At 38.8% G+C, this 27,981-nt stretch overlaps 3 protein-coding genes across 27 annotated transcripts in view; 1 reads left to right on the forward strand and 2 right to left on the reverse strand.

The window, feature by feature from the left end:
* Positions 1-4,564, reverse strand: part of TMEM126A (transmembrane protein 126A) — an 8,395-nt gene extending 3,831 nt beyond the window's left edge. For 2 of the 8 annotated variants that reach the window (XM_002754731.7, XM_009007308.5), the window contains exons 1-3: positions 4,459-4,564; positions 2,922-3,004; positions 2,557-2,646 (exon numbers count right to left, since the gene is read on the reverse strand). In XM_002754731.7, the coding sequence (XP_002754777.1) occupies positions 2,557-2,639 (83 nt within the window). In that variant the 5' untranslated portion in view covers positions 2,640-2,646; positions 2,922-3,004; positions 4,459-4,564. Of the gene's footprint in view, positions 1-2,556; positions 2,647-2,921; positions 3,005-4,443 lie in introns of all 8 variants that reach the window. The other 6 variants (XM_009007311.5, XM_009007307.5, XM_009007313.5 and 3 more) reach the window with 3 other exon arrangements.
* Positions 1-27,981, forward strand: part of DLG2 (discs large MAGUK scaffold protein 2) — a 2,299,762-nt gene that overhangs the window by 35,657 nt on the left and 2,236,124 nt on the right. For 10 of the 15 annotated variants that reach the window (XM_054241373.2, XM_054241375.2, XM_054241376.2 and 7 more), the window contains exon 1: positions 4,631-27,953. In XM_054241373.2, the coding sequence (XP_054097348.1) occupies positions 27,935-27,953 (19 nt within the window). In that variant the 5' untranslated portion in view covers positions 4,631-27,934. Of the gene's footprint in view, positions 27,954-27,981 lie in introns of all 15 variants that reach the window. The other 5 variants (XM_078340083.1, XM_078340084.1, XM_035264060.3 and 2 more) reach the window with 4 other exon arrangements.
* Positions 13,768-25,965, reverse strand: TMEM126B (transmembrane protein 126B). Of its 4 annotated transcripts, none has more exons than XM_054241399.2 (5): positions 25,875-25,965; positions 22,990-23,111; positions 21,234-21,427; positions 19,788-19,899; positions 13,768-18,246 (listed from the first exon to the last, which is right to left on the reverse strand). In XM_054241399.2, the coding sequence occupies exons 1-5, from the start codon at positions 25,950-25,952 to the stop codon at positions 18,228-18,230; spliced, it is 525 nt and encodes a 174-aa protein (XP_054097374.1). In that variant the 5' UTR covers positions 25,953-25,965; the 3' UTR covers positions 13,768-18,227. The 4 variants fall into 4 exon arrangements, with proteins under 4 accessions (XP_054097374.1, XP_002754778.1, XP_035119998.1 ...); XM_002754732.7 differs by lacking the exon at positions 13,768-18,246 and adding an exon at positions 19,088-19,550; XM_035264107.3 differs by lacking the exons at positions 13,768-18,246; positions 22,990-23,111 and adding an exon at positions 19,088-19,550 and having other exon boundaries at positions 21,337-21,427.

Genomic DNA, 27,981 nt, shown 5'->3' on the forward strand with positions numbered 1-27,981 from the left:
CCATAGCTAAAGTCAAAATTTTTAGTTAAAAATTAGCACAAAATTGTTACCTAGCAGCCCCTTGCCAGTTTTCCCAAAAAAAGTGCCTACAGCAACTAAAAACCCATGACTTTTTGATAAGATATACACAAGAAATAGACATGAAATAGTCCAAATTTAATGACATACATGTGAAAGTATTCTGTAGGTCAGAAAATGAAGTTTTTGATAATAAGAAAGCTCCATACACTGAAGGACATACCAAGTAACTGTTAAATATCTAATTAATAATCCAAGAAGGAATGAGGATTCAAACTTAGAAGATAAAATGGGAATGAAGAGAAAAAATAGGAACAAGGCAAAGATAACAGGACACTGTCATCCGCCCGGTTTAGATGCCAGTAATTGAAAGCATTTATTGCCTCTAAATTTTACTTTGCAATTCCAGGTGTTCTTTCTAATTTGGTAAAGGTCCTAGTGACAGCCTGCTTTCTTCTCTTCAGAGCTGCTACCATCTACTTTTTTTTTTTTTGTTTTTTGAGACAGTCTCACTCGGTCACCCAGGCTGGAGTATAGTGGGACGATATCAGCTAACTGCAACCTCTGCCTCCCGAGTTCAAACTATTCTCGTGTCTCAGCTTCTCCACACCTGGACTACAGGCATGTACCCCCACACCTGGCTAATTTTTGTATTCTTAGTAGAGACAGGGTTTCACCATGTTGGCCAGGCTGGTCTTGAACTCCTAACCTCAAGTGATCAGCCCGCCTCAGCCTCCCAAAAGTGCTGGGTTTACAGGTATGAGCCACTGTGCCTACCTTACTCTTTTGTCAGTTTTTCTCTCTTTCCCTATCTTGCTGGCCTGGAAACATGGACATAGTTCCTTTTTTGCTTTAAAAGTTTTTCTCTTGCCTTAGGAAAACAAGAAGGGAGTGGAGTTGCCGGGTGGGGAGAGGGACGAATCTTACCAAGTTCTTATTACTGGCCTTTTTTTTCCTTCCCCTCAGAGATCCTTGTTCTGAACACTACTGGTCTTGATTTATATTAAGATATATAATAAGGGGCAGCAAAGTTGGAATTTGTTTAGTTTTTATTCCCAAAGATAGCAAGAGTATGCTTCCAAAGTGTATTTTAAATCCATGCTCTTTTCGTGTCAACTGTCACCACCCCTATGATCTCTACTCACCAGGATTACTATGCTGTTTTTTCTACTGGTCTTTCTATTTCCTTTCTCTCCTTCCTCAAATCTGCTTTCCTGAATGCAGCTGGAATATTATTTAGAAATGTTAACATCATTCCCCTGTTCAAAACTCTTCCTGGTCCTTAGGCTCACTTCCTTAGTACTTCAGAAACAATGGTTACTCAAGTACCACAAGCCTTGGCTATCTTATGGCTAGGCATATGCCATCTCCTCTATTTAAGATACGGTCCCTTTCTCCTTCCCAGGTGGCCTTTTCATCCTTTTTTTTTTGGAGACAGTTTGCTCGTTACCCAGGCTGGAGTGCAATGGCAAGATCTCGGCTCACCGCAACCTCCGCCTCCTGGGTTCAGGCAATTATCATGCCTCAGCCTCCTGAGTAGCTGGGATTACAGGCACGCACCACCATGCCCAGCTAATTTTTTGTATTTTTAGTAGAGACGGGGTTTCACCATGTTGACCAGGATGGTCTCGATCTCTTGACCTTGTGATCCACCCGCCTCGGCCTCCCAAAGTGCTGGGATTACAGGCTTGAGCCACCGCACCCGGCCCTTTTCATCCTTTTATAGTCAGAGAGACCAAAGTACACTGTAGTTGCCTGGCAAAGATCAGTATGTTCCCTATATTGGTTTTTCTCTTTAATAGTATCCTTTTTTGTTTTTTTGAGATGGAGTCTTGCTCTTGTTGTGCACGCTGGAGTGCAACAGTGCTATCTTGGCTCACTGCAACCTCCACCTCCTGAGTTCAAGCAATTCTTCTGCCTCAGTCTCCTAAGTAGCTGGGATTACAGACACCTGCCACGACACCCGGCTAATTTTTGTACTTTTAGTAGAGACAGGGTTTTGCCATGTTGGCCAGGCTGATCTCAAACTCTTGACCTCAGGTGATCTGCCCACTTCGGCCTCCCAGTGCTGGAAGTACAGGCGTGAGCCACCATGCCCGGCCCTCTTTAATAATATCTTAAAGATCTTTAGCCATGATCCCATTTCTCTGACATTCTCTATCTTGCTATGTGTGTTCCATGGTACTCAGAATGGCAACCATACTGACAGAATGAACTGGAAAAAAAAAGACATTTTAAAAGTTATATTAAAGTTTTGTTATTTAAATTGGTCCATGTTTACATTTTACTATACTCCAAGTCTATTGGAAAAACTCAAATCATGCAATTACATATGTCGAAAGACATGAGTTCCCACCTCAGCTTCCACAATTAGCTATATGATGTCGACCAAAATGGTAAAACACTCTCATCCAGGCAAGAAAAGGGCAACTTCCTCCTAACATTATATGTTTATACTCAAACCAGATAAATCTGAGATAATGAATCAATGGTGAAAGTCTACCTGATAAAAGGTATTTTTAAATTAAGGGATCTTACCTTTCTGCTTCTGGAAGCTGGTTAATTTTTCTGTTTATGATTTCAAAAATGTTTTCTTCATTATTGGATTCATGATTTTCCATTTTGAGCCTTAAAAATTGAAATATAATTCCTCAAGATTTTATAGAAAAAAAATTTAAAAACTTTCTGAAGACTAAAAATACTGTAGAGCTAATAACTTGAAAAAAAATCACTGCATATATATTATGAAAAAAAATATCTAAGTGAAACAGAAACCAGAACATGAAAAGCAACACATAAAGCTTTTAGGAAACACAGAATATCTTCATAATCCTTAAAACTATTTCCTAAACAATTCATAAATAGTGCTAAACATAAAAGACTTATTTCATTTCTAGGTATACCTGAGATCAGGACTCAGCAAACTTTCATGGGCCAGATGTAAATATGGTAGGTTTCGCAGGTAACATAGCCTTTGTTGAATATTCTTAAAAAAAAAAATTATAAAAACATAAGAATCATTCTTACCTGGGTGGCTGTACAGAGGCAAGCTATAGGCTGCATATGGCCCACCTACATGCCAGTAGTTTGTTGATGTATACACTAGTTAGGGTGAAAATGTTAATTAAAAGTGGGGGAATGGCGAATGATAAATTTTAAACTAAAGATTTGGCTCATTAAACAGGTTTCAGGGTAACAGTTAAGAAAAACAAAGGCTAGGCACAGTGGCTCTGGCCTGAAATCCCAGCACTTTGAGAGGCCTAGGCAGGCAGATCATAAGGTCAGGAGTCCGAGACCAGCTTGACCAATATGGTGAAACCCCATCTCTACTAAAAATACAAAAATTAGCCAGGTGTGGTGGTGCTCGTCTGTAATCACAGCAACTCAGGAGGCTGAGGCAGGAGAATCACTTGAACCTGAGAGGCAGAGGTTGCAGTGAGCCGAGATTGCTCCACTGCACTCCGGCCTGAGCGACAGAGCAAGACTCCTCTCAAAGAAAAAAAGAAAACCAAAAGTTCAGAGATAACAACAATCTGCTACAACATTACAGGCACTCATTTAAATATTTATTGCTACCTGTTTTATATTGACAAGAGGTCATTTGGAAATGCTGAATACACTGACATAACACATCCCTAGACTTAAAGTTAACCTAATAAGTACAATGCAGCCTTAGAAATTTAGGTCCAGGTTTTTGGGAGTCAAATTTTGGAGGGCCTTGGCTACACTAAAATGATAGACACAGGAGCTCTGAATGATTTTGTGTATGGGGTGGTGGAATATATATGTAATCAAATTCAATATATATATATTGTACTGATAGCAATATATGCATATACACACACATATATGAAATGTTCAGAAATAAGTGATTTCCCTAACATTCTGCCCAATGGTATCACTACTTTTTCTGCATATTGGTGAGATTCGAAGTTCTGTGAAATACCATTTCTACACTGTGTACGTTGAGTCACCCTTCATTCAGTAGAAGTCCTGACTGGGCAGCCCCTGTGGGGCATTTTGTCTCCGATATTATAACAAATACCTATCAAAGACAACGGCGCTGTTAAAACTACAAATATTTCGAAAGATTTCTGTGTTAGCTATCTCATGTCATTGTTGGGAGAGCTCTGAGAGATAGGTAAAGTGGGGCCTCTGAAAATTAAATTTGGCCGTGGTCGCCCTGTGAATTGCCAGTAAACCTGGGGTTAAATTCAATCTCAGGTGTTTTTCCCTTCGATTGGGACAATTTAAATATAAGGTCTTTCCTTCTAGAGTGGAAAGTGAAGAGACAGCACCATAGGGCCAAGTCCACTTCTACTTGTCCTCATTTATGCGCAGCGCTGCTGGTGGCTAGCGTCACCGCACCGTGCTTCTCCTGACACAGGGACATTTACTGCATCCCCTCCCCCGGAATACCAGTACCTTATGCTCTCCTACCACTAGCCTGTGGGTGCCTCCTCAGGTCTTCCTCAGCCACGCCGGAGGTCACCGCAGCTCTACTCGCCTGAGCGCAGCCATCTTTGGCTGACACGTGACTCGGCCTGGGCTGGCGACTGGTCGCGGCTGCTAATTGGATTGCGGGACGGAGGTTGCAGCCTGGAGCGACTTCCTGCTGAGAGGCTTCCGGTCCGAGGAGGTGTCGGGCGGCTAATCGTAGAGGTTTGTTTGGTGCAGAGGGTACTCATTTCACCTACCCTTGTCTCCTAGGACAGAGCTTGTAGAAATTGTGAAATTTCGAGATGTAAGTTGAGTGATCCTCAGTCTGCCTCTTCCATTGAAAACCTACCTTCCATTGAAACCTACGTTTCTTAACTTCCTGGTTAGTAGAGTCTACTTAAGATCTTGGCATGGGATATATGAAAACTGCACAGCTCTTGGCATAGATGGGTACTCAGGTTAAAAATAAGTCAAAGGGGAGCTATTTCTTGGCTTTATCGATTTTCTTCTCTCCCTTGGAACATAAGTTCCCTCTGCCGTGTTTGGATCTGTATTGCTTTGTCCTACCATAATCAGCACCTCAGAGCTGGAGGTTATTTTTCTGAGGATTCGCGGTGTCCTCCAGAGTACTGCTTATTTGAAAGCAGGGTTTGGTGGAAGTCATCTTCTTCTTGCTTTTTAAATATAACTATTAGAAAATTTAAAATTATATACGTGGCTTGCATTATATTTCTATTGGACAGTGTCATTAAGAAGGTACATCTAGGCCGGGCGCGGTGGCTCAAGCTTGTAATCCAAGCACTTTGGGAGGCCGAGGCGGGTGGATCACAAGGTCAAGAGATCGAGACCATCCTGGTCAACATGGTGAAACCCCGTCTCTACTAAAAATACAAAAAATTAGCTGAGCATGGTGGCGCGTGCCTGTAGTCCCAGCTACTCAGGAGGCTGAGGCAGGAGAATTGTGTGAAGCCAGGAGGCGGAGGTTGCGGTGAGCCGAGATCGCGCCATTGCACTCCAGCCTGGGTAACAAGAGTGAAATTCTGTCTCAAAAAAAATAAAAAGAAGATACATTTAATGCTCTCCTCCCAGAAGCCGGTGGCTGCCTCAGCAGTTCTTTCTCAGCCATGCTGGTGCTCCCTGCAATCTTTGCTCAGCTCGCTTGGACTAGTTAACCCGATAAAAGGGAAAAATGCCTGTGATTGAATTTTATCTTAAGTCTATTAAAATTAGCAGGTAAACATTGTGCCAAAAAATACACAGCTAACTGTAGCAAAAAAAAAAAAAAAAAAAAAAAAAAAAAATCATAACACATATCAGAAATCTTAATTATTCTCATCCTCTCAAATTTCTGAGCAAGCGATAAAGTGTTGCGTTGTACAGATAATTTTTACACTGTCTATCCATTGCATGGTTGTTTGACCATTAGGCTCCATTGGGCCAAGAATTCTGTAATTGCAGTTTCTAAACTTGCACAAATAGAAAGACTTATTTTCATGAAAGTGTACAAGAAGGAAAATTCCTTCTTATCTTTTTTTTTTTTTTAGACGGAGTTTCACTCTTGTCACCAGGCTGGAATACAATGGCCTGATCTCAGCTCATTGTAACTTCTGCCTCCCTGGTTCAAGCGATTCTCCTGCCTCAGCTTCTGGAGTAGCTGGGATTACAGGGGTGCACCACCACGCCTGGCTAATTTTTTAGTAGGCACGGGGTTTCACCATGTTGGTCAGGCTGTTCTTCAACTCCTGGCCTCAGGTGATCCACCCGCCTCAGGCTCCCAAAATGCAGGGTTTACAGGTGTGGCCACTGCATCTGGCCATCTAGTATTTCTTTACTTGCTTTACTTTTCATCTCAAGGTTTTGAGCAAACAAATCACAATATTCTGTTCACTACCTTTGCCTGAATGGAATTTCACTAGGGCTTCTCATAATGGTCTGTGTTTCCTAATTATGTAGAAACTATAAAACCACGATCTTGTAGAAAATAATAGGCAATAAGGTTGAAAAGGTTAAAGAAAAAGCCAGACTAAGAATTTGCTCCCTTTTGTTTGCTTTAATGTTGTTTTTTTAAATGTTTAAATGTTTAATGTTGCTTTTTAAATGTTGGTTATTAAAATGGGAGTTAAATAATTCATAATTACACTTTGATAAGATTCATATGGTGCAGAAGAAAAATGGAGGCAATACTGCAGATGGAAATTAGATAGGTGACTCCAAATCAAAAACTCAAGGACATCTCATACTCCAAAGCTAAAAATCACGTTTTCCCCTCTCCTATCTAGACATCTACTGTTTCCTATCTCAGGACTTGGCAACACCATTCATCTTGTTGCACAAGCCAGAAACTTAAGTTCATATACATTACTCCCTGTGGGCTAATCAATCATGAACATCTATTTATTTTCTTCCTAGATATTCTTTACATGAATCATCTGTCAAATGGGCACTGGAGGTGACTCTTTATTCTCACAGATTCCACTCATCTTTCTTTCAGCAATTCTTTACATAGCATCTATGAAAATTTATGTCAAACAATTTAGCCAAACTTGGACTATGCATGGGAGAGAAGGGACAGAAATGTAGCCAGAAATCTTCCATGTCTATGATGCTTTCACCAGAAAACCTTAAGCTCCTTTTGGAAATAGGAAATAAAGAACAATTTGTCAAAGCATATTTTTCTCTCTATTTCTAAAAATAAATGCAATTCTTTTGATTTTAAAAGTTTTGAGAAATGCCAAAAGAGAAGAGATAATTTAGTTTCTTATGGCTTGTCTGAACTCTGTAACAACAGAATATTGGCACATAAAGTAGTTAATCCAAATAAAAGAAAATGAAATCTGACCTCTTGTTACTACCTTTATTGCTACTACCTATTATCTCTTACCTGGACTGTCTATAAAATTCTGTGTCACACAAAAAAAATTCGTGGGATATGGCTCTGACTTAAATGCTGCATGAATCTGCTGAAAGTAGTTGATCCAGGAAGATTGCATATTTCTCAAAGATAATAAATAAAAGAGGGACTTCTGGCTTCTGGAAGCTTATGTTGGACAGACCCTATTGCAAATAATTATAAACGTTGGACAAAGAAGAGATTCTTTTAGAAGACCCTGGAAAGCAACCAAAATAGCATGAAAACACAGGAGGGTATACAATTCTTGAAAGAAGGGAAAAATACTGGGTAAGATCCACATTTATCTAGCTTTTATTCATGAGGGCATTGGGCTGGGCAGTACATGGGGAATAGAGTGCCAGTATAAAGCAGCATTCTTCCCATTATAAAAAACTCAGAAGTTGAAGTTTGAAGATGCCAGATCAACTGGAAATTGGGGCAGGAACCTTGGAAAGGGAGCCACAGGGAGAGGGGAGGGAGCCCCAAAATCTGTCTAACAAAATCCCCTCACATCTTTGGCTGACATTAATTATAACAGCACATGCATGTGATAAGATCTGAAGAACCCAATGGACAGCAACAGCTGAAAGACTGGATGAGCTGAAGTGAAATTTCAGGAGTTGTCTGATGCTGAGAAGATAGTGTATTTTTGAGTATTTAAATATTTAAATTCAAATATTTGAAATTTAAATATTTCCAAGTTACAGAGACTGGTGATGACTTTGGACATTCCACTGAGCAACATCTTAGAAGAAATGACTACATCTAATGACTAAGGCCTATGCCCTAGAATCAAGGGCAAAATCAACCAAATCAATATTTAAAAAAAAGAAAAAAACCAAGCAAAAAGGAAGCCAAAGAGGAAGGAATAAAGGTAAGAGTGGAAATGAAGAGAAAAGACAAAAACCACAGAGAAAAAACAAACTGATTCTTTGAAAATATTAATAAAATTTATAAGCCCTAATAAGACTAATCAAAAGAAAAAGAGATCAACCAACTAAATCTTTTCGAACTGAAAGAAGGGACATTAATACAGATTCTACACACATTAACATGATAAGAAGGGGATATTATAAACAACTTTAACCCAATGTGTTGAACAATTTATACAAAATGGACAAATTGCTTGGTCGTATTGTTAATTGCTTATCTGTTAGAATTTATTTTTTCTTTTTTATCTGATAACCTACAACCTTGCTAAATTAAATAGGATTTTAAAAATTACATAGATAATCATATTTCTTCTTTTCCAATCTGGCTAGACTCTCCCATACAGTGTCCCATACAGTGTTGACTAGAAGCAGTAAAAGAGACATTCTTGCACTTCTCCTGATCTTAGCGGGAATTCATTCAGTTTCCCACCGTTATCATGTTAGTTATAGGTTTTTTTGTAAATGCTCTTCAAAATCTTAAGGATATTCCCTTCTTTTCCTTCTCATGCTGGGAGTTTTTATCAGGAACAGATGTTGGATTTTGTCAAATGCTTTTGTCCGTATCTATTCAGATGATCATGTTTTTTTCCTTGTTTAGTCGGTTAATATAGTGAAATATATTGTGTAGGGCTTCCAAGTTCCCCAGCTGTCTTTCCATGTCGTGACCGAAAATCACAGAGCACCTTGACTGCTGTGTGACCTGGCCAGCTGTGGATATTTCCTAGCAGGCTTGAATCCAAACCGAGACCTTAAACATTTCCAGGCACTGATAAAGTTATCTAGTTTGTTGCCCAAAACGCTAAAATAAACTGGCCGTGGCCCTGAGCCAAATTCTATATCCTAATCCCCTTGTAACTTCTAGCCTTTTCCCTTGCTGTTTGTGGTGAGGATTGCTGCAGTTCATGCATATAAAAGTTCCCCTAATAAATGTTTTGGACTGATTACCCTGGTGTTTAGTGCTGCTTTCTTTGAATCCCAACCAGCTCAGTCTCAGGATGACTCGGAACACTCCCTCATGGAAACTACCCTGCTGTCACTTTTGGGGTGACTCCTGCTGTGGGTTTGGAAGAACAAAAAATATTGAGTGATTTTTTAAATGTTAAATTAATTTTACAATCCTGGAATAAGCCCCACTTGGCCATGAGGTACTATTCTTCATATATATATTTTTGTACTTGGTTTGCTAAATTATGTCAAAAGTTTTTGTATGGATGTTCATGAGGAGTGTTAGGCTGTAGTTTCTTTCCTCAAAATGTTTTTATCTGGCTTTGAGATCAGGATATTGCTGGATTTATTGAATGACTTGGCAAGTGTTCCCTCCTATTCAATTTTTTTGGAGAGTTTTACTCAGATTGGTATTATTTCTTCCTTACATGTTTGGTATTTACCAGTGAAGACTTCTAGATCCGAGTTTTCCATGTAGGGAGGATTTAACTACAAATTCAGTACTCATGATAGATATATGGCTACCCCGATTATCTATTTCTTTTTGAGTGAACTTCATACATCTTCAAAAAACAAAATCAAATATTCATTTATTCATTTCACCTAAGTTCTCAAGTTGATTGGCTTAAATTGTTCAAAAATATTCTCTTATTATCACTTTAACATCTGTAGAATCTGGTGAAACACATCTCTTTTGATATTGGTCATTTATGTCTTCCCTTTTTTATGGCTGATCTATCTGGTAATTGTTTATTAATATTATTATTTTTCCGAGACTATCTTGCTCTGTTGCCCAAATGGAGTACAGTAGCATGATCTCGGCTCACTGCAACCTCCACCTCCCGGGGTCAAGCAATTCTCCTGCCTCAGCCTCTGGAGTAGCTAGGATTATAGGCACCCACCACCGCGCATGGCTAATTTTTGTAGTTTTTTTTTTTTTTTTTTTTTTTAGTATAATTTTTGTAGTAGAGACGGAGTTTCACCATGTTGGCCAGGCTGGTCTCACACTCCTGACCTCATGATCCACCTGCCTTGGCCTCCCAAAGTGCTGGAATTACAGGCGTAAGCCAAAGTGCCACGCCTTTTTGAAAATCTCAAATAACCACATTTTGGTTTCTGTTTTCTGTTTGTTTTTTTCCCCCTCTGTTCTGTATTATTTCTTTTCTTATTCCAATCTAGGATTTGAGTTGCTCCTCTTTTTCTCATTTCTTAAAAACACAGCTGAGGGGTTTGAGATCTTTTTTCCCTCTAACATGTGTTTAGTAGTACAGATTTCCAAGTAATGCTTTAACTGTATCCCATAGATTTTTAAATGTTCTGTATTATTTAATTCAGTTCAAAAGACTCCCTAATTTCACTTTGCTTTCCTCTTTAGCATGTGGATTATTTAGAAGTGTGTTAGTTTCAAATAGTTCCAATTTTCCAGATACCATTTTGCTATTGGTTTCCAATTCAGTTCCATTCTGGTCAGAAAATATACTTTGTATGATTTGAATCCTTTTAATTTTATTGAGGTTTATAAAGTAGATTCTGGTCCATCTTGGTAAGTGGTCCACCTGTACTTGCAAAGAACATGTACTCTGCTGTTGTGCCATGAATTCTAAAAACATCAATTAGCACAAATTGTCTCATGGCCTTTATCCTTTCTGAATTTCCACCAACTTGTTTTATTAATATTGAGGGAAGGGTATTGAAATCTCCAACCATTATGAGGATTTTCTGTTTCTCTTTTCAGTTCTGTCAGCTCTTGCTTTATGTTATTTTCAAGCTCCATTATTATATGAATTAACACGTAGGATGAATTTATCCCTGTATCATTAGGAAATATCCTCCTTATTCTTTGGTAATATGGTTTTGAAATCCTCGCCCTCCCACCCTCCCTTCCCTCCTTCCTTCCTTTGAATCAGAGTCTCACTTTGCCACCCAGGCTGGTATGCAATGGCACTGTCACGGCTCACTGCAGCCTTGACCTTCTGGCAAGTGATCCTCCTGCCTTAGCCTCCTGAGTAGCTATGCCCAGGTAAGTTTTTTTTTTTTCTTTGTAGAAACAGGATATCACTATGTTGCCTAGGTTAGTCTTGAACTCTTGGGATCAAGCAGTCCTCCTGCCTTGGCCTCCTAAAGTTCTGGGATTATAGGCATGAGCCACTGTGCCTGGCCTGTTTGATATCACTGTAGCCACTCCAGTAACTTTCTTTTCATTAGTGTTAACACAACACAGCTTTCTCTATCCTTTTAACCTATTTGAGTCTTTAGATTTAATGCAGATTTCTTTTAGGCAATATATAGCTGGATTTTGTTTTTTGTCTAAATAGGCAATTTCTGACATTTCATGGGGGGGTCGTTTAGACCATTTATGTTTAATATAATTTTTATATTCTAGAGTTTAAATCGATCAGCTTCCTGTTTGTCCTCTGTTATACATTTCCTTCTGCCTTTTTTTGGACTAACTGAATTTTTTTCCATTTCATCTCCTTTGGCTTCCTACTAGTTATAATTCTTTTAAAAAACTGTAATGATTGCTTTAGCACATATAGCACACATGAAGTTTCCTAAGGCTATCTTTAGAAAGTACCACAAACTGTGGCTTCAAACAACAAATTTATTCTCTCACTGTTCTGGAGGCTATAAATCTGTAATTAATGTATTGGCAAGGTTGGTTTCTATTGAAGGCCCTGAAGGAGAATCTGTTCAAGCCTTCTCTCTAGCATCTGGTGGTTGTCTGCAATCCCTGGTGTCTCTTGGCTTATAGATATGTCATTCCAGTCTTTGCTTCTGTATTCACATGGTGTTTCCCCTTATGTCTTTGTGGCTTTATGTGGCCATTTTCCCTCTGTGTTGTGTTTGTGTGCTCAAATTTACCTGGTATTATAAAGACATCAGTCACTGGATAAAGTTCATCCTAATCCAATATACTACATCTTAACTTGATTACATTTGCAAACACCCTATTTCCAAATAAGGACATATTCACAGGTACCAAGCTTAGGACTTACACATATGTTTTGAGGGGGCACAATTCAACCCACAACAATATCTTTATCATGATCTACTTTCAAGTAATATGTCACTTAATGTGTAGTATTAGAATTTTATAACTTCACGTCTTCCCTCCTAGTCTTGGAGTTACTGTTGTCATACATTTACTTCTACATGTTATAAACCACATAATATATAGTCATTTGTCTTTGAAAGAATTTTTTAAAATAAGGAAATTTATGTTTACCTACATATTTGCCATTTCTAGTGTTCTTCATTTTTCTAGATTTCCATCTGATATCATTTTCATTCTATTTGAAGTACTTCTTCCTTTAAGATTTTTTAGAATGCAGGCCTTCTGGTGATTAATTATTTCACATTGTGTAAGTCTAAAACAGTATTTGGTTGCAGGATTTTGTTGTTGTTGTTGTATAAAAGCATATAACATTGTGTTTACCATTTTAAACATTTTTAAGTATGTAGTTCAGTAGTGTTAATTATACTTACATTGTTATGCAACAGATCTCTAGAACTTTTTCATCTTACAACCCTGAAAGTCTATACCGACTAAATACTAATTCCTCCTCCCCATATCCCCTAGCCCTTGGTAACCTTCTACTTTGTTTCTGTAACTTTGACTACTTCAGATACCTCATATGAGTGGCATGACACAGTATTTGTCCTTCTGTGACTGCTTATTTTGCTTATTTCATTTTGTGTAATGTCCTCAAGGTTCATCTATGTTGTAGCATGTGGAAAGATTTCCTCCCTAATGCTGCGTATTTCATTCTGTGTATTATACCACATTTTCTTTATCTATTAATCTGTTGACAGACATTTGAGTTGCTTCCACCTGTTGGCTATTGTGAATAATGTGCAAAGATCTCTTTAAGATCTTGCTTGGAATTCTTTTGGATATATACCTAGAAGTATACTCATTCTGATGAGTGTGAGGTGATATCTCACTGTGGTTTTGATTTGCATTTCCCTAATGGTTAGTGATGTTGGTGTCTTTTTATATGCTTAGTGGCCATTTATATACCTTTTTATTGATAAATGTTTATTGAAGTCTTTTGCTTATTTTTAGAGTTGTTGGTTTTTGTTGTTGTTGAGTTGTGGAAGTTCCTTATATATTCTGAATAGTAACCGCTTTTCAGATGTATGATTTGCAATTATTTTCTTCCATTCTTTAGGTTGCCTTTTCATGCTTTTGTTTATTTTGATACACACAAGTTTTTCAGTGTGATGTAGTCACAATTTGCTTGTTTTTGATTTTGCTACATGTGCTTTTGATGTCATATCCAAGAAATCGTTGCCAAATCCAATGTCCTGAAGAATTTCCCCCAAGCTTTCTTGTAGTAGTTTTGTAGTTTGCTTTGTCTTTAGGTTCACTGATCTTTTCTTCTGCAATGTGTAATCTTGGGGAGACTTTGGGGTGGATTTCTTTGTTCCTATAGTGAAGCTGGTGGGGTTTAGGGCTACCAAGATTCAATTATTCATGTTTATTAATGTTAGTTTGCCTGTCTTTTAGAATGATAAAGCTAGGGGAGTATGAGTTCTATGTCTTTGTAAGAATTTTTTTTTAATGAAGCTGAGGAAGGTGGGTGAACAAATTCTATGAAATTCAACCACATGTGTAAAATACTATTTTTTCATTGTTAGGTTACTGCTTAAACTTGAAAAATTCAAAAACTGAGTAGTTAATGCAAGATAAGACAATTGTACAAAAGCAGAGAGAAAATCAGTACACAATACAACCCAAGCAATGCAGTGCAATGTAGTAACAACACAAAATCACAGGGAAATCACATGGTGAAGGGAGTCAGGGGAAATGAAGAGGTCAGCGTGAAGGTAAGTGATCCAAGATGGCTGATCGCTAACAGCTCGGGATTGTAGCTCCCAGTGAAAGCGCAGAGAATGAGAGGATGCCACACTTTCAGATGAATTTTTGTCGCTCGTGGACCAGAAGATTCCCAGTGGAGGAGCCCCACGGGTCACCAGCGCGACTCTTGTGGCCGGCGCAGCGGTTTTGCTGGCGCATCGGTGCGGCAGCTCTTTGTGCAGAGTAAACGGGAAGGAGATTCCCGGGCAGAAGAGCACCATCAGTCTTAACACTGCTGTTATGGCTGGCGCAGCGGGTTGCTCAGATTCCGGCTCTGGGCATCAATAAACTGGACGTCCACTCAGAAACCCAACTAGAAAGGCAGTAATTGTAAAGACCACAGATGGATAAATTTATAACAAAGGGAAGAAACCAGCCTAAAAAGGCTGAGAATACCCACAATCAGAACCCCTCTCCCTCTACAGGGGATTACAGTTCCTCATCAGCAACAGAACAAGCCCTGATGGAAAAGGACTGTGTGCCATTAACAGAAGTAGGCTTCAGAAGGTGGAGGATAAGAAACTTCTGGGAGTTAAAAGAACTTGTTCTAACCCAATGTAAAGAAACTAAGAACTTTGAAAAAAGGTTTGATGAAATGCTAACAAGAATAGAAAATATAGAGAGGAATATAAATGAACTAATGGAGTTGAAAAACACAACACAAAAACTTAGTGAAATATGCACAAGTTTGAATAGCCAAATTGATCAAGCAGAAGACAGAATAGCAGAGATCAAAGACCTACTTAATGAAATAAAACGAGAAGACAAGAATAGAGAAAAAAGGATAAAAAGGAATGAGCAAAGTCTCCAAGAAATATGGGACTAAGTGAAAAGACCTAATTTACGTTTGATAGGTGTACCTGAATATGACGAAGAGAATGAATCCAAGTTGGAAAATATTCTTCAGGGTATTATTCAGGAAAACTTTCCCAATCTAGCAAAGCAGGACAATATTCAACCCCAGGTAATACAGAGAACACCACAAAGATATTCCTCAAGAAGAGCAACCCCAACGCACATAATCATTAGATTCACCAGGGTTGAAACGAAGGAGAAAATACTAAGGGCAGCCAGAGAGAAAGGTCAGGTTACCCACAAAGGGAAGCCTATTAGACTTACAGCAGATCTCTCAGCAGAAACTCTACAAGCCAGAAGAGAGTGGGGGCTGATATTCAACATCCTTAAAGAACAGAACTTTCAGCCCAGAATTTTATATCCAGCCAAACTAAGCCTCACAATTGAAGGAAGAATAAAATCTTTTATGAACAAGCAAGTACTCAGAGATTTTATTACCACCAGGCCTGCTTTACAAGGGCTTCTGAAAGAAGCATTATACATAGAAAGGAACACCAGTATTAGCCTTTCTAAAAATATACTAAGAAGTAAAGAGCATCAACATAAAGAAGAATTCACATCAACGAATGGATAAAATAGCCAGTTAACATCAAATGGCAGTAACCCTAAATTTAAGTCGACTAAATCCCCCAATCAAAAGATACATCTAAAACCTAATGGTATGCTACATCCAGACCCATTTCACATCCAAGGATACACAAAGACTCAAAACAAAGGGATGGAGAAAGATTTACCAACCGAATGGAGAGCAAAAATAAATAAATAAATAAAAAGTAGGAGTTGCAATTCTCGCATGTGATAAAATAGATTCCAAAGCAACAAAGATATAGTGATAAAAGGATCAATGCAACAATAAGAGCTAATGATCCTAACACTCGATACATAAGACCCATAAAGAGATTTAGACTCAACGAAACAGAAAATTAATAAGGATATCCAGGACTTGATCTCAGATACGAACAAGTAAACTCAATAAATATTTATAGAGCTCTCCATTTTAAATACACAAAATATACATTCTCCATTCTCCATCTTAAATACACAGAATATTGATCAGCCATTATTAATACCCATTTTTAGAATAAAGCTACATTCCTGTTCTCTCTCTTTTTCTTTCTAAAAAAAAAAAAAAAAAAAAAGAAAGAAAGAAATATCCTGGACTACAGCCACAGCTCTTTTTGTGTACATGCTTTCTGTGCAGTTGCTTGGAGCTCTGTGCTTAGAAGGTCCCTGAACTTGGTTTAATGCTTTGCTGTTGGTGTCCTGAAATTCTTACAAAAAAAAAAAAAAAATCAGAAAATAAATGGATACATAATTTGTGCATAACAAATGCACTGGCAAACATGATACCTTATGCATATATAAATATATATACCCACACGCAATACTATTTGCATACATTATGTGTGTATATAATACATTAATTCATTCATATTGTATTTGTTAATTTGTCATTAAAAACAAAGTGTTATAACTTGAAAATACTACTATACTTTACCTTAAATTTTTCTTATTAGCATATTACTCTCTGGCTTTAAATTTTTAACTCATGAAGATAGAAAATTTAATTTAATTAAAAAACACACATCAGTATCCTTAAAAACACACACACACACACACAAAAAAAAACAGAGTGAAGGTAAGTTCTTATAAGAGGGACCATATCTTAGTTATTATTATACACCTATCAGGGAAAACAGATGATGTAAATACATTTACTGAGCAACTTCTACATGCCAGGTGTGGTATGGTATGGTTCTATGTACTTTACTTTTTATAACCACACTATAAAGCAGTTAATATGTTTTAAGAGAAAACACAGAAAGTTTACATAGCTTGCTCAATATGTAGTATTAAATATCTTTCATACAATGTGTTTAATCAACATTAGCTGAATAAGTGAATATGTATTTATTCAAATGAAAGATATCTTGTGGCTTCTCTTTAGTGGACATTTCTAATTTTTCTACCGAAGTGCTAGACTAGACTGATAACTACAGACTAGGAAAAGGACCGTGATACTTGACATGCAGCAATAGTAACAATAATGACAGCTGCTATGGTCTAAATGTTTGTGCCTCCTGAATTTGTATTTTGAAATACTAACCCCAAGGTGATGGTATTATGTGGTGAGGCCTTTGGGAAGTGGTTAGGTCATGAGGGCAGAGCCCCCATGAATGAGGTTTTTACACTTATTAAAGAGGATCCGGAGAGCGCTCTTGCCCCTTCCATCATGTGAGGACACAAGAAAGCATTATCTATGAACAAGAAAGCAGGCTCTCAGACACCAAATCCTAGCTTCCACAACTATGAGAAATAAATTTCTGTTGTTTATAAGTCACCAGTCCATGCTATTTTGTTACATTAGCCCAAGTGGACTAAGATAGCAGCTAATACATTTAGATTTTGTATGAGTTGGGTCCTGTTTTGATTTACATATATTAACTCATTTAATATAACACTTTGAGATTGAGTACAGTTTTTATTCCTCATTTGATAGATAAGGAGACTTAAGTGCAGAGACGTGAAATAGCTTATTCAAGATTATCTTGTTAATAAGTAATGAGGCCAGGATTTCAATCTTGAATAGAGCTGCAAGCTGACCTTCACAACTCTGCACTTGTTGCTTTTTTTCACTGTTTCACCTGGCTTCACCTTTGGGCTCAAGCCCAGCAGGCCAAGGTTTCCCTAATTTCTCCTTTCAGGCCTCTTATAGTCACTGTGGCAATTAGTGCATTTCAAAGCTGAAGGAATTTGCCAGCTTTTTTTTGTTACAGAACAATCTGAAGTCATGGAGTAAGGTACAAATTTATTCCACTTTCTGGTGGTAGGAGAGGTGAATTTAAGTCAACCTTCCTGTATTTCCAAGGTTACCATGTTTTTAATCTCTAAATGAATATGGTTAGGATATGGAGAATGAGATGTACAGTTCCATTCTGTAATTCTTCTTGTCCGTGTTCATTTTCTGAACTAAGATAAATGGGCAGCTCAAGGATGCCTTAGGAAACTCTAAACAAACATGTTGCCAGGCATAGTGGCTCACACCTGTAATCCAACACTTTTGGAGGCTGTGGTGAGTGGATCACAAGGTCAGGAGGTCAAGACCAGCCTGGCCAAAATGACAAAACCCCATCTCTACTAAAATTTCAAAAATTAGCTGTGCATGGTGGCGTGTGCCTGTAATCCCAGCTACTTGGGAGGCTGAGGCAGGAGAATCGCTTAAACCAGGACCCGGGAAGCAGAGGTTGCAGTGAGCCAAGATTGTGCCACTGCACTCCAGCCTGGGCTACAGAGTGAGACTCCATCTAAAACAAACAAAAAAAATACTGTAAACTTTAAGCTTCTTTAGCGGCAAGCACTGAATCTTTGTACCCTTGGTGCCTATCTCAATGCGTGGCATATAGGAACTCAATAAATATTCTTTCTCAAAAACTAGAATTGAAGGTTAAAAACAAGTCCTTTAAACTACATACTGAAGACAATTTGCAAGCGAGAAGGTAGTGTAGAGAAATGGGCTGTTATTCCCATACCTTCCTTTCTTAAGAACTTCCAATTTCTCCTTTGAAATTTAGCTCAATTGTTACTTTTTTCCACCACAGCTTCCCCTTCTGCCTAGTTAACATCCATACCCTCAGTGCCCTTACAGAATTATGTGTATCTCTCTCAAATCCTATCACATTATGTGCTCACACTTCTTATTCCTCTTCAATTGTGTTCTTTCTAGGGAAAAAAGTTATTTCTTTTGAGATTGAGTTTCTGCTCTGTCACCCAGGCTGGAGTGTAATGGTGTGATCTTGGATCACTGCAACTTCTGTCTCCTGTGTTCAAGTGATTCTCCTGCCTCAGCCTCCCAAGTAGATGGGATTATAGGCACACACCACCATGTCTAGCTTTTTTTTTTTTTTGTACTTTTAGTAGAGATGAGGTTTCACCATATTGGCCAGGCTGGTCTCAAACTCCTGACCTCAGGTGATCCGCCCGTCTTGGCCTCCCAAATTACAGATGTGAGCCACTGCGCCCGCTGGAATGATACTTAACATAGTGCCTGAGAAATAGCTCAATAAATGTTTGATGAATGAATAAATATATACCTGCACAGATTAGACCTTGAATCCCAAACCCATTTCCACAGAGGAAAGATGAAACTTTTATTGTTTACATTTATTGAAATACTTAATATTTATTATCTGTTATATACCAGGCAAAATGGACGTACCATGAGGAGAGATAAAACTTAAATCTTACATGTAAGATGAAATTTTTATTTATTGATTGCATATTGAATATGTATTGAGTATTTGCTATATGCCAGGCAAAAGGCACAGAAACAAATTGTTCAGAGTTACTTTTAACAATTTCATCAATGCCCGAGTCCACTTCACAAAAAATTCACTCTGCTAAGTTAGAAACCATTCATTTTTTTGGTTACTCTTCAGGTACAGTTTTCTGAAGTGTGCTTTCAAATACTGTATAATAGTGTAGACCATTAATTACTCCAAACGCAATATGAAAGACTAGAGGAATTGCCATTAATTTAACTTGGGTCTGACAAAGCTGCATCCAGTGGAGTAAAACTCTTCCTTTTGGTGGCAGTGGAATGGTATGATACCTAAAAAGAAAAAAGAGTTAATCACTTCTCCTGGATATGAATGCTATTAATAGTCTGTTGACTTCTCCAAAACTGATCATTGCTTTTCTAGGTCTGTAATGTAGAGAGCAAAAAGTTAAAAGTTAGCTATTTGAAATACCAAACTACCACATTTTGGTTCAAATATATCATAGACATAAAGAATAAACAGAGTTTATTAACCTTAAAAAAAAAAAAGAAGAAAAAGGAGCAACTTACTTGGTTGCCAGACGTCCATTTTTAAGAAAAGCCGAAGAATTAGGTTGTAAAACACCACATACCATGCCAATCAGTGAACTTCTAAAAACACAGTTTTCCTTGCTTATATTATCTGGAAAACAAAAGTAAATTTGGTTTCCCTTTAAAACTCAAGGGCTATTAAGATAGTGTTGTACCTCACAGAGTAGTTATCTGCACTGTCCTCAACCACAAGTAAACCACAGAAAGAATATCAGAAATTCAAACTCTGGCATATAACAGACTAAATGCAGCACATTTTAAAAACACTTTTTATTATATACTTTATCATATAGAGAATTACCTCTAATATATGTGATTGTTGTAGAAGCAATTTTATTTTATTTTTTGGAGACAGAGTCTCACTCTGCTGCCCAGGCTAGAGTGCAGTGGTGTGATCTTGGCTCATTGCAACCTCTGCCTCCAAGCAATTCTCATGCTTCAGCCTCCCAAGCAGCTGGGATTATAGGCAAGCACCAGCACGTCAGCTGCTTTTCTATTTTTAGTAGAGATTGTGTTGGCCAGGCTGCTCTTGAACTCCTGGCCTAAACTGATCTGCTCACCTTGGCCTCCCTTGGCCTCCCAAAGTGTTGGGATTATAGGCATGAGCCACCACGCCTGGCCAGAAGCAATTTTATAATGACAGAATACTAAACTAGCAGACTAGACCTGGATTCTAGGATAATACATTTTTATTATTTACTATGTATCAGGAATGTGCTAGGTACTTAAAAGAGACCTGATCTCTCACCTTCTGGCCAGTTTATAGGGAAGAAAGACATTAGACGAATATCTAAATAATTATAAGTATACACAATCCTTTGAAGATAAACTGTATAGAGAATACATCCAGACACCTAATGTGCAATGAATTAGAGGTCTCCCTGGGGAAAAGATATTTAAGCAGGGACCTGAAGAATGAACGAAGTCAGGTGAGGGGCAGGAAATAACTATTATGAGCAGGAAAGCCAGTAATATGACAGATATTGTGGTAGGCATTTAACATACAGTATCTTTTAATTCTCACAACAATCCTGTGGGGTGAATACTGTTAGTCTGAATTCATAGATAAGACAACTGAGGCTCAGAGATGAAATGACATGCTGAATGTCACAAAACCTAAGTGGCAGGAGGCAGGATACTGAAATGATGTGTTGTAAGCCACAGCCAATTCCTTTCCCAGGATGTTGCTTATTAGTCTACTTGAACATGTCTCAGTTTGAGTTTCTTGCTTGTCTATAAAGAGGAAAGAATACTATTTACCTGATTAGGAGGATTGTTGCAGGGATTACATTTGATTAAGTACTTTGTAAACTGTTAGCAATATAGAAATGTAAAGAATTATTATTAGAAGTAGCAACAGTATAATGTTAATCAGTAACTTTACTTAGACATAACTACATTATACAATAGTGAATTTAAATTCACCTGAATACAAAGCATCGATTACAAGAAGCTTGTGGGCAACCACAGTAGACAAAAATGGAACTGTAGCCAATGATGCATATGTCTTCAAAGCATCATATTTGACCTTGAAGGTGTGTCTGAATGTGAAGTTTGTGAATATTCCAGTGCAACCAGCTGCTGTTCCAATCAATGTCATATGATATATATATGGCATCCTAATAGAAAAAAAGAAATATTCAGTTCACAATAACATTGACCTTAATGGATATAGCCTTTCCTGAAAAGTTGTTATTGCGTATTTACTCAGTATCAAATATATCTTGAGCACTCACTATGTGAAAAGTATTTCTAAGTGCTTAAGATAGGAGAGTAAACAAAGCAAAAGAAAAAGAAAGAAAATCCCCACCCCTTAGAGAACTTATATTCTAATAAGAGGACATGATTCTCTTTCTGAGAATATTTAGAGTAGTTCTAAAATAGAGCTCTTTTAAATAATTTTGGCCACAAATAAATATAAATATGTTCCAATGTAGTCAAATTTTATGAGCTACCCAAATCCAAGAGTACCTTTTCTGTGACTAAAAAGATTTACTTTAAGTTCATCTAAAAAAAGAAAGCTGTTTACATTTGGTTAGGCCTTCCATTTCTTCATTAGTCCAGATACATTTAAAATAATTTGTCCAAGATTTTACAAAACTTCATCTAAAAAAATCTGATCTAGTTTTCTTATTAAGACCCATAGCTATGGCCGAGCGCGGTGGTTCACGCCTGTAATCCTAGCACTTTGGGAGGCAGAGGAGAGTGGATCATGAGGTCAGGAGATCAAGACCAACCTGGCTAACACCGAGAAACCCCATCTCTACTAAAAACACAAAACATTAGTCAGGCGTGGTGGCATGCACCTGTATTCCCAGCTACTCAGAAGGCTGAGGCAGAATCGCTTGAACCCAGGAGGCAGAGGCTGCAGTGAGCAGAGACTGCGGTGCACTCCAGTCTGGGTGACAGAGCAAGACTCCATCTCAAAAAGAAAAAAAAAAAACAAAACCCATACCTAAATCCAGAAACTAAGATCAATTGTCCTTTGATTTTATTATTGAACTCTGTTCATTTAAAAGTCCAAATGGCCAGTTTGGCCAACATGGTGAAACAATCTCTACTAAAAATACAAAAGTTAGCTGTGTGGTAGTAGTAGTACATGCCTGTAATCCCAGCTACTTAGGAGGCTGAGGCAAGAAAATCACCTGAACCCAGGAGATGGAGATTGTGGTGAGCCCAGATCGCACCACTGTACTCCAGCCTGGGTGACAGAATGAGACTCCATTTCAAAAAAAAAAGAAAGTCAAAATGGTAATGTGACACTGTATTTATACCACGGAATCTGTATTCCCTTTTGCTGTACTAAGTACTGTGACTGAGATAATCAATCCTAAACTGATTATAATTATTCACCAATTAAATATAAGCCCCCCCAAAGGATTTTCTCCTAATTACTTTTAATTAAAATATATTTAGTACATAAATGTTTTAGCAATACTTTTGGATACTTTTAAGAAACAAAAGAAATTATCCACAAACCCAAATATTCCAACAAACCACTATTTTCATCTCTTCTTGTTTTCCCCATTCTTTTTTTAAAAGATGTGTTCTTCATAACCAACACAAAGAACAGAATCTTAGATAACAGAATAAATAACAAAGAATTGGATCTCAGAAACAACGGCAATATAAAAAACTTGCAAATAAAATGACTGACTTTCAGCCTGGGTATTTCTCTTACATTTCTTTTTTAAGACATTCATATTTTTTTTCTATGATTTCTATGATCATTGGTCTTCTGAGTTTTGCGTCTTCTAGAAAAGGACTCGGCTGACCATGCATATATGCTGTCATCTTGACATCCTGGAAAAGAAAATTCCAGAGCCATAATAGCTAATGATGTTAATATTAATAATTCCTTACAGAATTTATAGATTCAGATTTAAAAACATTTATAGTTTAGTAGTGTGCCAGGTACTATGTCAGCTGCTTTCACATACTTTATGTTAATAATTCAATCAATATTTAGTGAGTTCTTATTATCTGTTAGACACTGGCTTTTTGTTATATATATTTTTTCTTGCTAAACACCCTACAATGCACAGATACTGGCTTTCTGATTCACACACTAACCCAAGAAATTGGTAGTATGATGATTATCTCTATACAGATGAGAAAACTGAGGTTCTGAAAGGTTCGCTTGCCTTAAGATTTAGTGTAGAAGAATGACATACTGATACTGTTTCTGTTTTCCTTAGTTTTCTCCTCTCCTGATTCCAAGAAGGTAGTCAGGCCCTTTGTAGTTGTCCTAGTTCTTCAGGTGGGGAAGTGGAAACAGTGGCTGCTTATTGACATCTTTATCCCCAGTTTCTCATGAAAGACTGCGCTTATTTTGGAAATAGTGCTGTATTTCCTGGAGAGGTAGCAGAGAGCAGGGATTGCCTTGGAGAACAGCGAGAGAGAAAATCAGAAAGAGGGGCACTGCTCCAGAAAGGGAACAGGCAGTGGATGGTGGCTACTACTTTGGAGTACATAAATTATATATCCCGTTCCCTATTAGCATCTGTGGTGGAAGCAGAGCCTTTGTGAGAAATGGGCATGTGCCAGAGCAGAGGCCCATGGCACTGGGCTCCTCGGTTGTAAGGTTCTTGTGTCCTAAGTGTGATAAATAGACAGCTGCCAATGTCAAGGGACCATGAAGATTTGGCCAGTAGCATCTTAACAGAAACTAGAGAGGTTAAAAAACAAAACAACAAAAAAGCAAACCCTGCACTCTCAGACAGGATCCTTTCTGAAGTTTTGCTCTGGGCAAGACTCTACGGTCTCTGTGAAGTCTTAATAACATTTGTTAAATCCAAACATGTGGCTGCAAATGTTTACCTACTACAGCAGCAAGTGGAAGGTCTATTGATGCTAAGTTCACTGCTTCTTACTCTTTTTCATCTGGATTAGCCAAACAGCCTCTTCACAAATTTACACTAATCCCAATTTTAATGTTTATATTAAAGGCAAATACTAAATCTCAAATTTAAGGAGTCCTAGGCAAGAGAATTAGAGTGGATGAAGCATAATGAACACAGAAGATACTTAATAAATCAGTGGTTCTCAACCTTCAGCATGCACAAGAATCATGTGGCGTATTTATTTGAAATGCAGTCTCATGAACTCCCTCCTGAGATAACTGGATTCCGTAACAGTAGAATGAGGCCTAGACTCTCCATTTTAATAGCACCAAGGGTTTCTGATGCTGTAGTCAATGGACATACGTTGAATATCACTGTAATACTCATTTGCTGAATGAGCAGTATGTTCCAGTCCTAACTATAGAAGGGCCAGCTAATTATCCACAGCTCCTGCTCCTGGCATCAACATACAGAAGGTATGGGCTCCTTTGAACTTTCTCATGGTGTTACACAGGGAGTAATAATGGACCAGTTTCTTTCTCTGCATCATTGCACAACTGTACTCGATCTTTTTCTGTAACATTTCTGGAGAGGGCAGGGGGAAAAAAGGTAAAATATTTTACAGATTACAAATTTTCAGGGACTAGACTTAATCTTTTGCCTCTCCCTGACACCCAAATGTAAAGTATAAGAGATAGTAACATCTAAGGGAGGTTGTATACCTAACCCATCTATTGTACTAAAAGGGCAGATGCCAATAACATGAGTAACCATAAACCTTAGATAAATTTTTGTTTTGCTCTCATCCAATTCATTGAAGTCCCCCACCTCCCACCAAAAACGAAAAACAAAACAAACTTTCAGGCAACATCCTCTACTAATCTCCTACCTAGTCTACACCCTAAAATCTCTATAGGGAAAACACCCAGGATTATGATTACAGGACAGCAAATACTAAATGCTGAAAACAACACAGGAAATATTTATTAAGTGCTTAAGCTTTCCAAGGCACTGTCGAAGATCAACTGCTTTCATTACACCCCTCCCCTTTTAAGGCCACTCAACTAATCACCACATTTATACCAGTAAGACTGCATATATGTAGGTTTATAGTTTGCAAAGCATTTGACGGTTTTGTAGTGCTTTCAGGTTTATTATTTCACCTAAACTTTAGAATTTCATTGAATGTTCGCTCATCATTTAGGGAGTACCTGGTATATGCCAGGCCTCCCGGTAATCCCATCCTTGGGAATCCACAATGTAGTGAGGGTTTAGAACAATTTAAACGCAGAATGAGAGAGCGACATAAACAAAAAACCCAACAAACCAAGAAAAGGCAAACGATCTAGCCAGAGGAAGCATGGGAAGGCTTCCCCGAGGAAGTGGCATTTAAACCAATGCCCGAAAGAGAACAATTTGCCACAGGAGTTGGGATGGATAGAAGCAGGAAAATATTCCAAGTTGAAGAAAAGGCCTTTGCAAAGACCTGGAGACAAGAGAAAACAAACTGCAGATAATGAGGACTTGACTTTAGGTCTTCTACGTTCTCTCCGCCTCTTTCCACAGCAACTGGAGACTTAAATCGACTGCTCCTTGCATGGACTTGGGAGCTGTGTTCTTTAACGTTTCAAATCTCCTTTACATGTATCATCTTAGAAGAGTCTGCCAACACTTTGAAGCTGCAGAAATCACCCCCACTATACCACTTCGGGTTTCCGCCTACCTTGGGCGCTTCCTCAGCTCCCACCGGCTCCACACCTGAATCCAACTTAGCCCCAGCCTCATACCCGAGCGCCGCCATTTTGATGACTCACGTGACTTGCAAGGGGGCGGGGACCCAGAACGCCCTGGGAGGGAAGTGGTGCTGATTTACGGCTCACGCGTCTCGCTTGCAGCCCGGGCCGGCCCCCACTCAGTCAAAAGCCGCGCCCTCCATCCTGACTGTGATTGGGCGCGGAATCTGGAAATTACGGCCACTCATTTGCTTAGAAGAGGTCCAGATGCCTGCGGGCCCGCCCCGCTCGCCAGCCGAGTATTTCCTCCTCTTGCTATTTGTCAGTCTAGCTACCGCCTCTCCCCGCGTCCTGCGGGTAAGATGGGGCGGCCCGAATTTTGGAATGTTGCTGCGCTCCTGCCTCTCCTCAGGGCAGCTCTGTTAGCTGGGAACTAGCTGCCTGCCCCTTTCAGTCCTTGAGGGAACTCGCCCCTTTGACCTGGCCTGTGTGTTAAAGCTCTGCTTCTCGGGCACCTCCTCCTCAAAACCCCCAACCAGCAGCCGAATGCCGTCAAAGCAGCCCCGACTAGCCTCCTCCCCTCTCAGCCGTCTGACTCCTCTCCCCAGTCTGTAGTCCCCTCATTTCCATGCTTAAGCCCCGCTTGGAAAGAGACCGTAGAGAAATTTGCTCCCTACCCCCCGAGAAGACCCGTTTGTCAGCCGTGTCTTGGGGTAGGGGGCACTGCAAGGCCTGACGCTATTTTGTGCGCTTAAATGCCCAGCAGTATCTCCCAGACCGGCAACCCCCGACCCTCCAGTCTCCATATCTTAGAAAAGCCAAATTCGAGAGTTATATAATTTCTAGTGCTGCTGTTGCTCCTGCCTGAGGAAACACTTCATCGCGTGAAGGGTGCAGGACATTTCAGTGCTCTTCCCTAAAAGAACGGGGCTTGGGCAGGGGTGGCCAGCGGTGTCAGAGAAATGTCCTGTCTTTTCTGCAAAAGGAAGGTGGGTAGTTTGAAGAGAGATTGAGAGAAAAGGTGGATGTGAAAACCAAGCAGCTGCACTTTCTCATTTAGGAAATCGCGGACCGTTTGCATAGCTTATGCTTACATGTCTAATACTACTACGGCGTCTCTGAAAACACCTCTGGGAGAAGGTTTGGCTTCTCTTGAAGTTTCAGTGTTTTTCCTTGCCGGATAGGGAGCTGCTTGTATGCGAAGAGATGGCATAATGTGAATGACTCCAGTGTGAAGAAGTCTCCTTCGCCAACTCATCCTGCATCAAGTGCCCATTGAGTAGCACTGTCACTTTAATGTCTCCATGCCAAGGGATTGCTTTCCTTTTTTTCAATCCTCTTGGTTAATACATGGGAGGATCAGAATCAGAGGGGCATTAAAGGATCAAGCCTGGGGGCTTGGAGAGCACAGAAGAAAAAAATGAAAGTGACAGCAGGCTGGATCCTGAGTTACTGAGAGGGTGAGATCTGAAACTTCTGATCAGTAAATAGAAGGGGGCCTTTCAGTGTGTGTTCTGCCCCAGAAAGCTGTTCAAACTCACCTACCTTTTTAGAGACTGGAGTCAAAGAGGTTTTTAAAAGTATTTTTTGGGAGGTGGGGGTTAAATTTTTCTCTACAGATTTGGGGATGCTTATCATCATCTTTGAATTTGACCATGTATAAAGTAATGAGACAGCTGTGTAAATTTGGTTTGTGCCTTAATTGAGTTAGTTATTGAACTTCCAAAAATGTTGCTGAGTGAAGAGGAATTTCAGTAACGTTTTTTATGTTTACAATAATTTTCCCAGTTTTTAAAAACAGTCTAAAAATTGAAAAACTTGAAAAACTCAAAAATTACTTTTCTGCAAACTCTGGGCAGTGTATGAAGTTTAGTTGTGGGAAAAATACATCATTATTTTCTTTGTCTGACATAGAAGACTCAGCCTGGATTTCAAAACTGATCAGTGAAGTGTTTTGCAACAGTTACCTGGCTCTTGGCCTCAATCCAGTTGGATCAAACTGAGACTTGAAAAGAGATCTTGAATCCTGTGGCAGTGAAAAGACCCAAGAATGCCAGTCAAGAAGAAAGGTGGGCTATGAGGTTCCTATATAATATT

This window comes from Callithrix jacchus, chromosome 10 (genome assembly GCF_049354715.1).
Source record: "Callithrix jacchus isolate 240 chromosome 10, calJac240_pri, whole genome shotgun sequence".
NCBI classification, from domain to species: domain Eukaryota; kingdom Metazoa; phylum Chordata; class Mammalia; order Primates; family Cebidae; genus Callithrix; species Callithrix jacchus.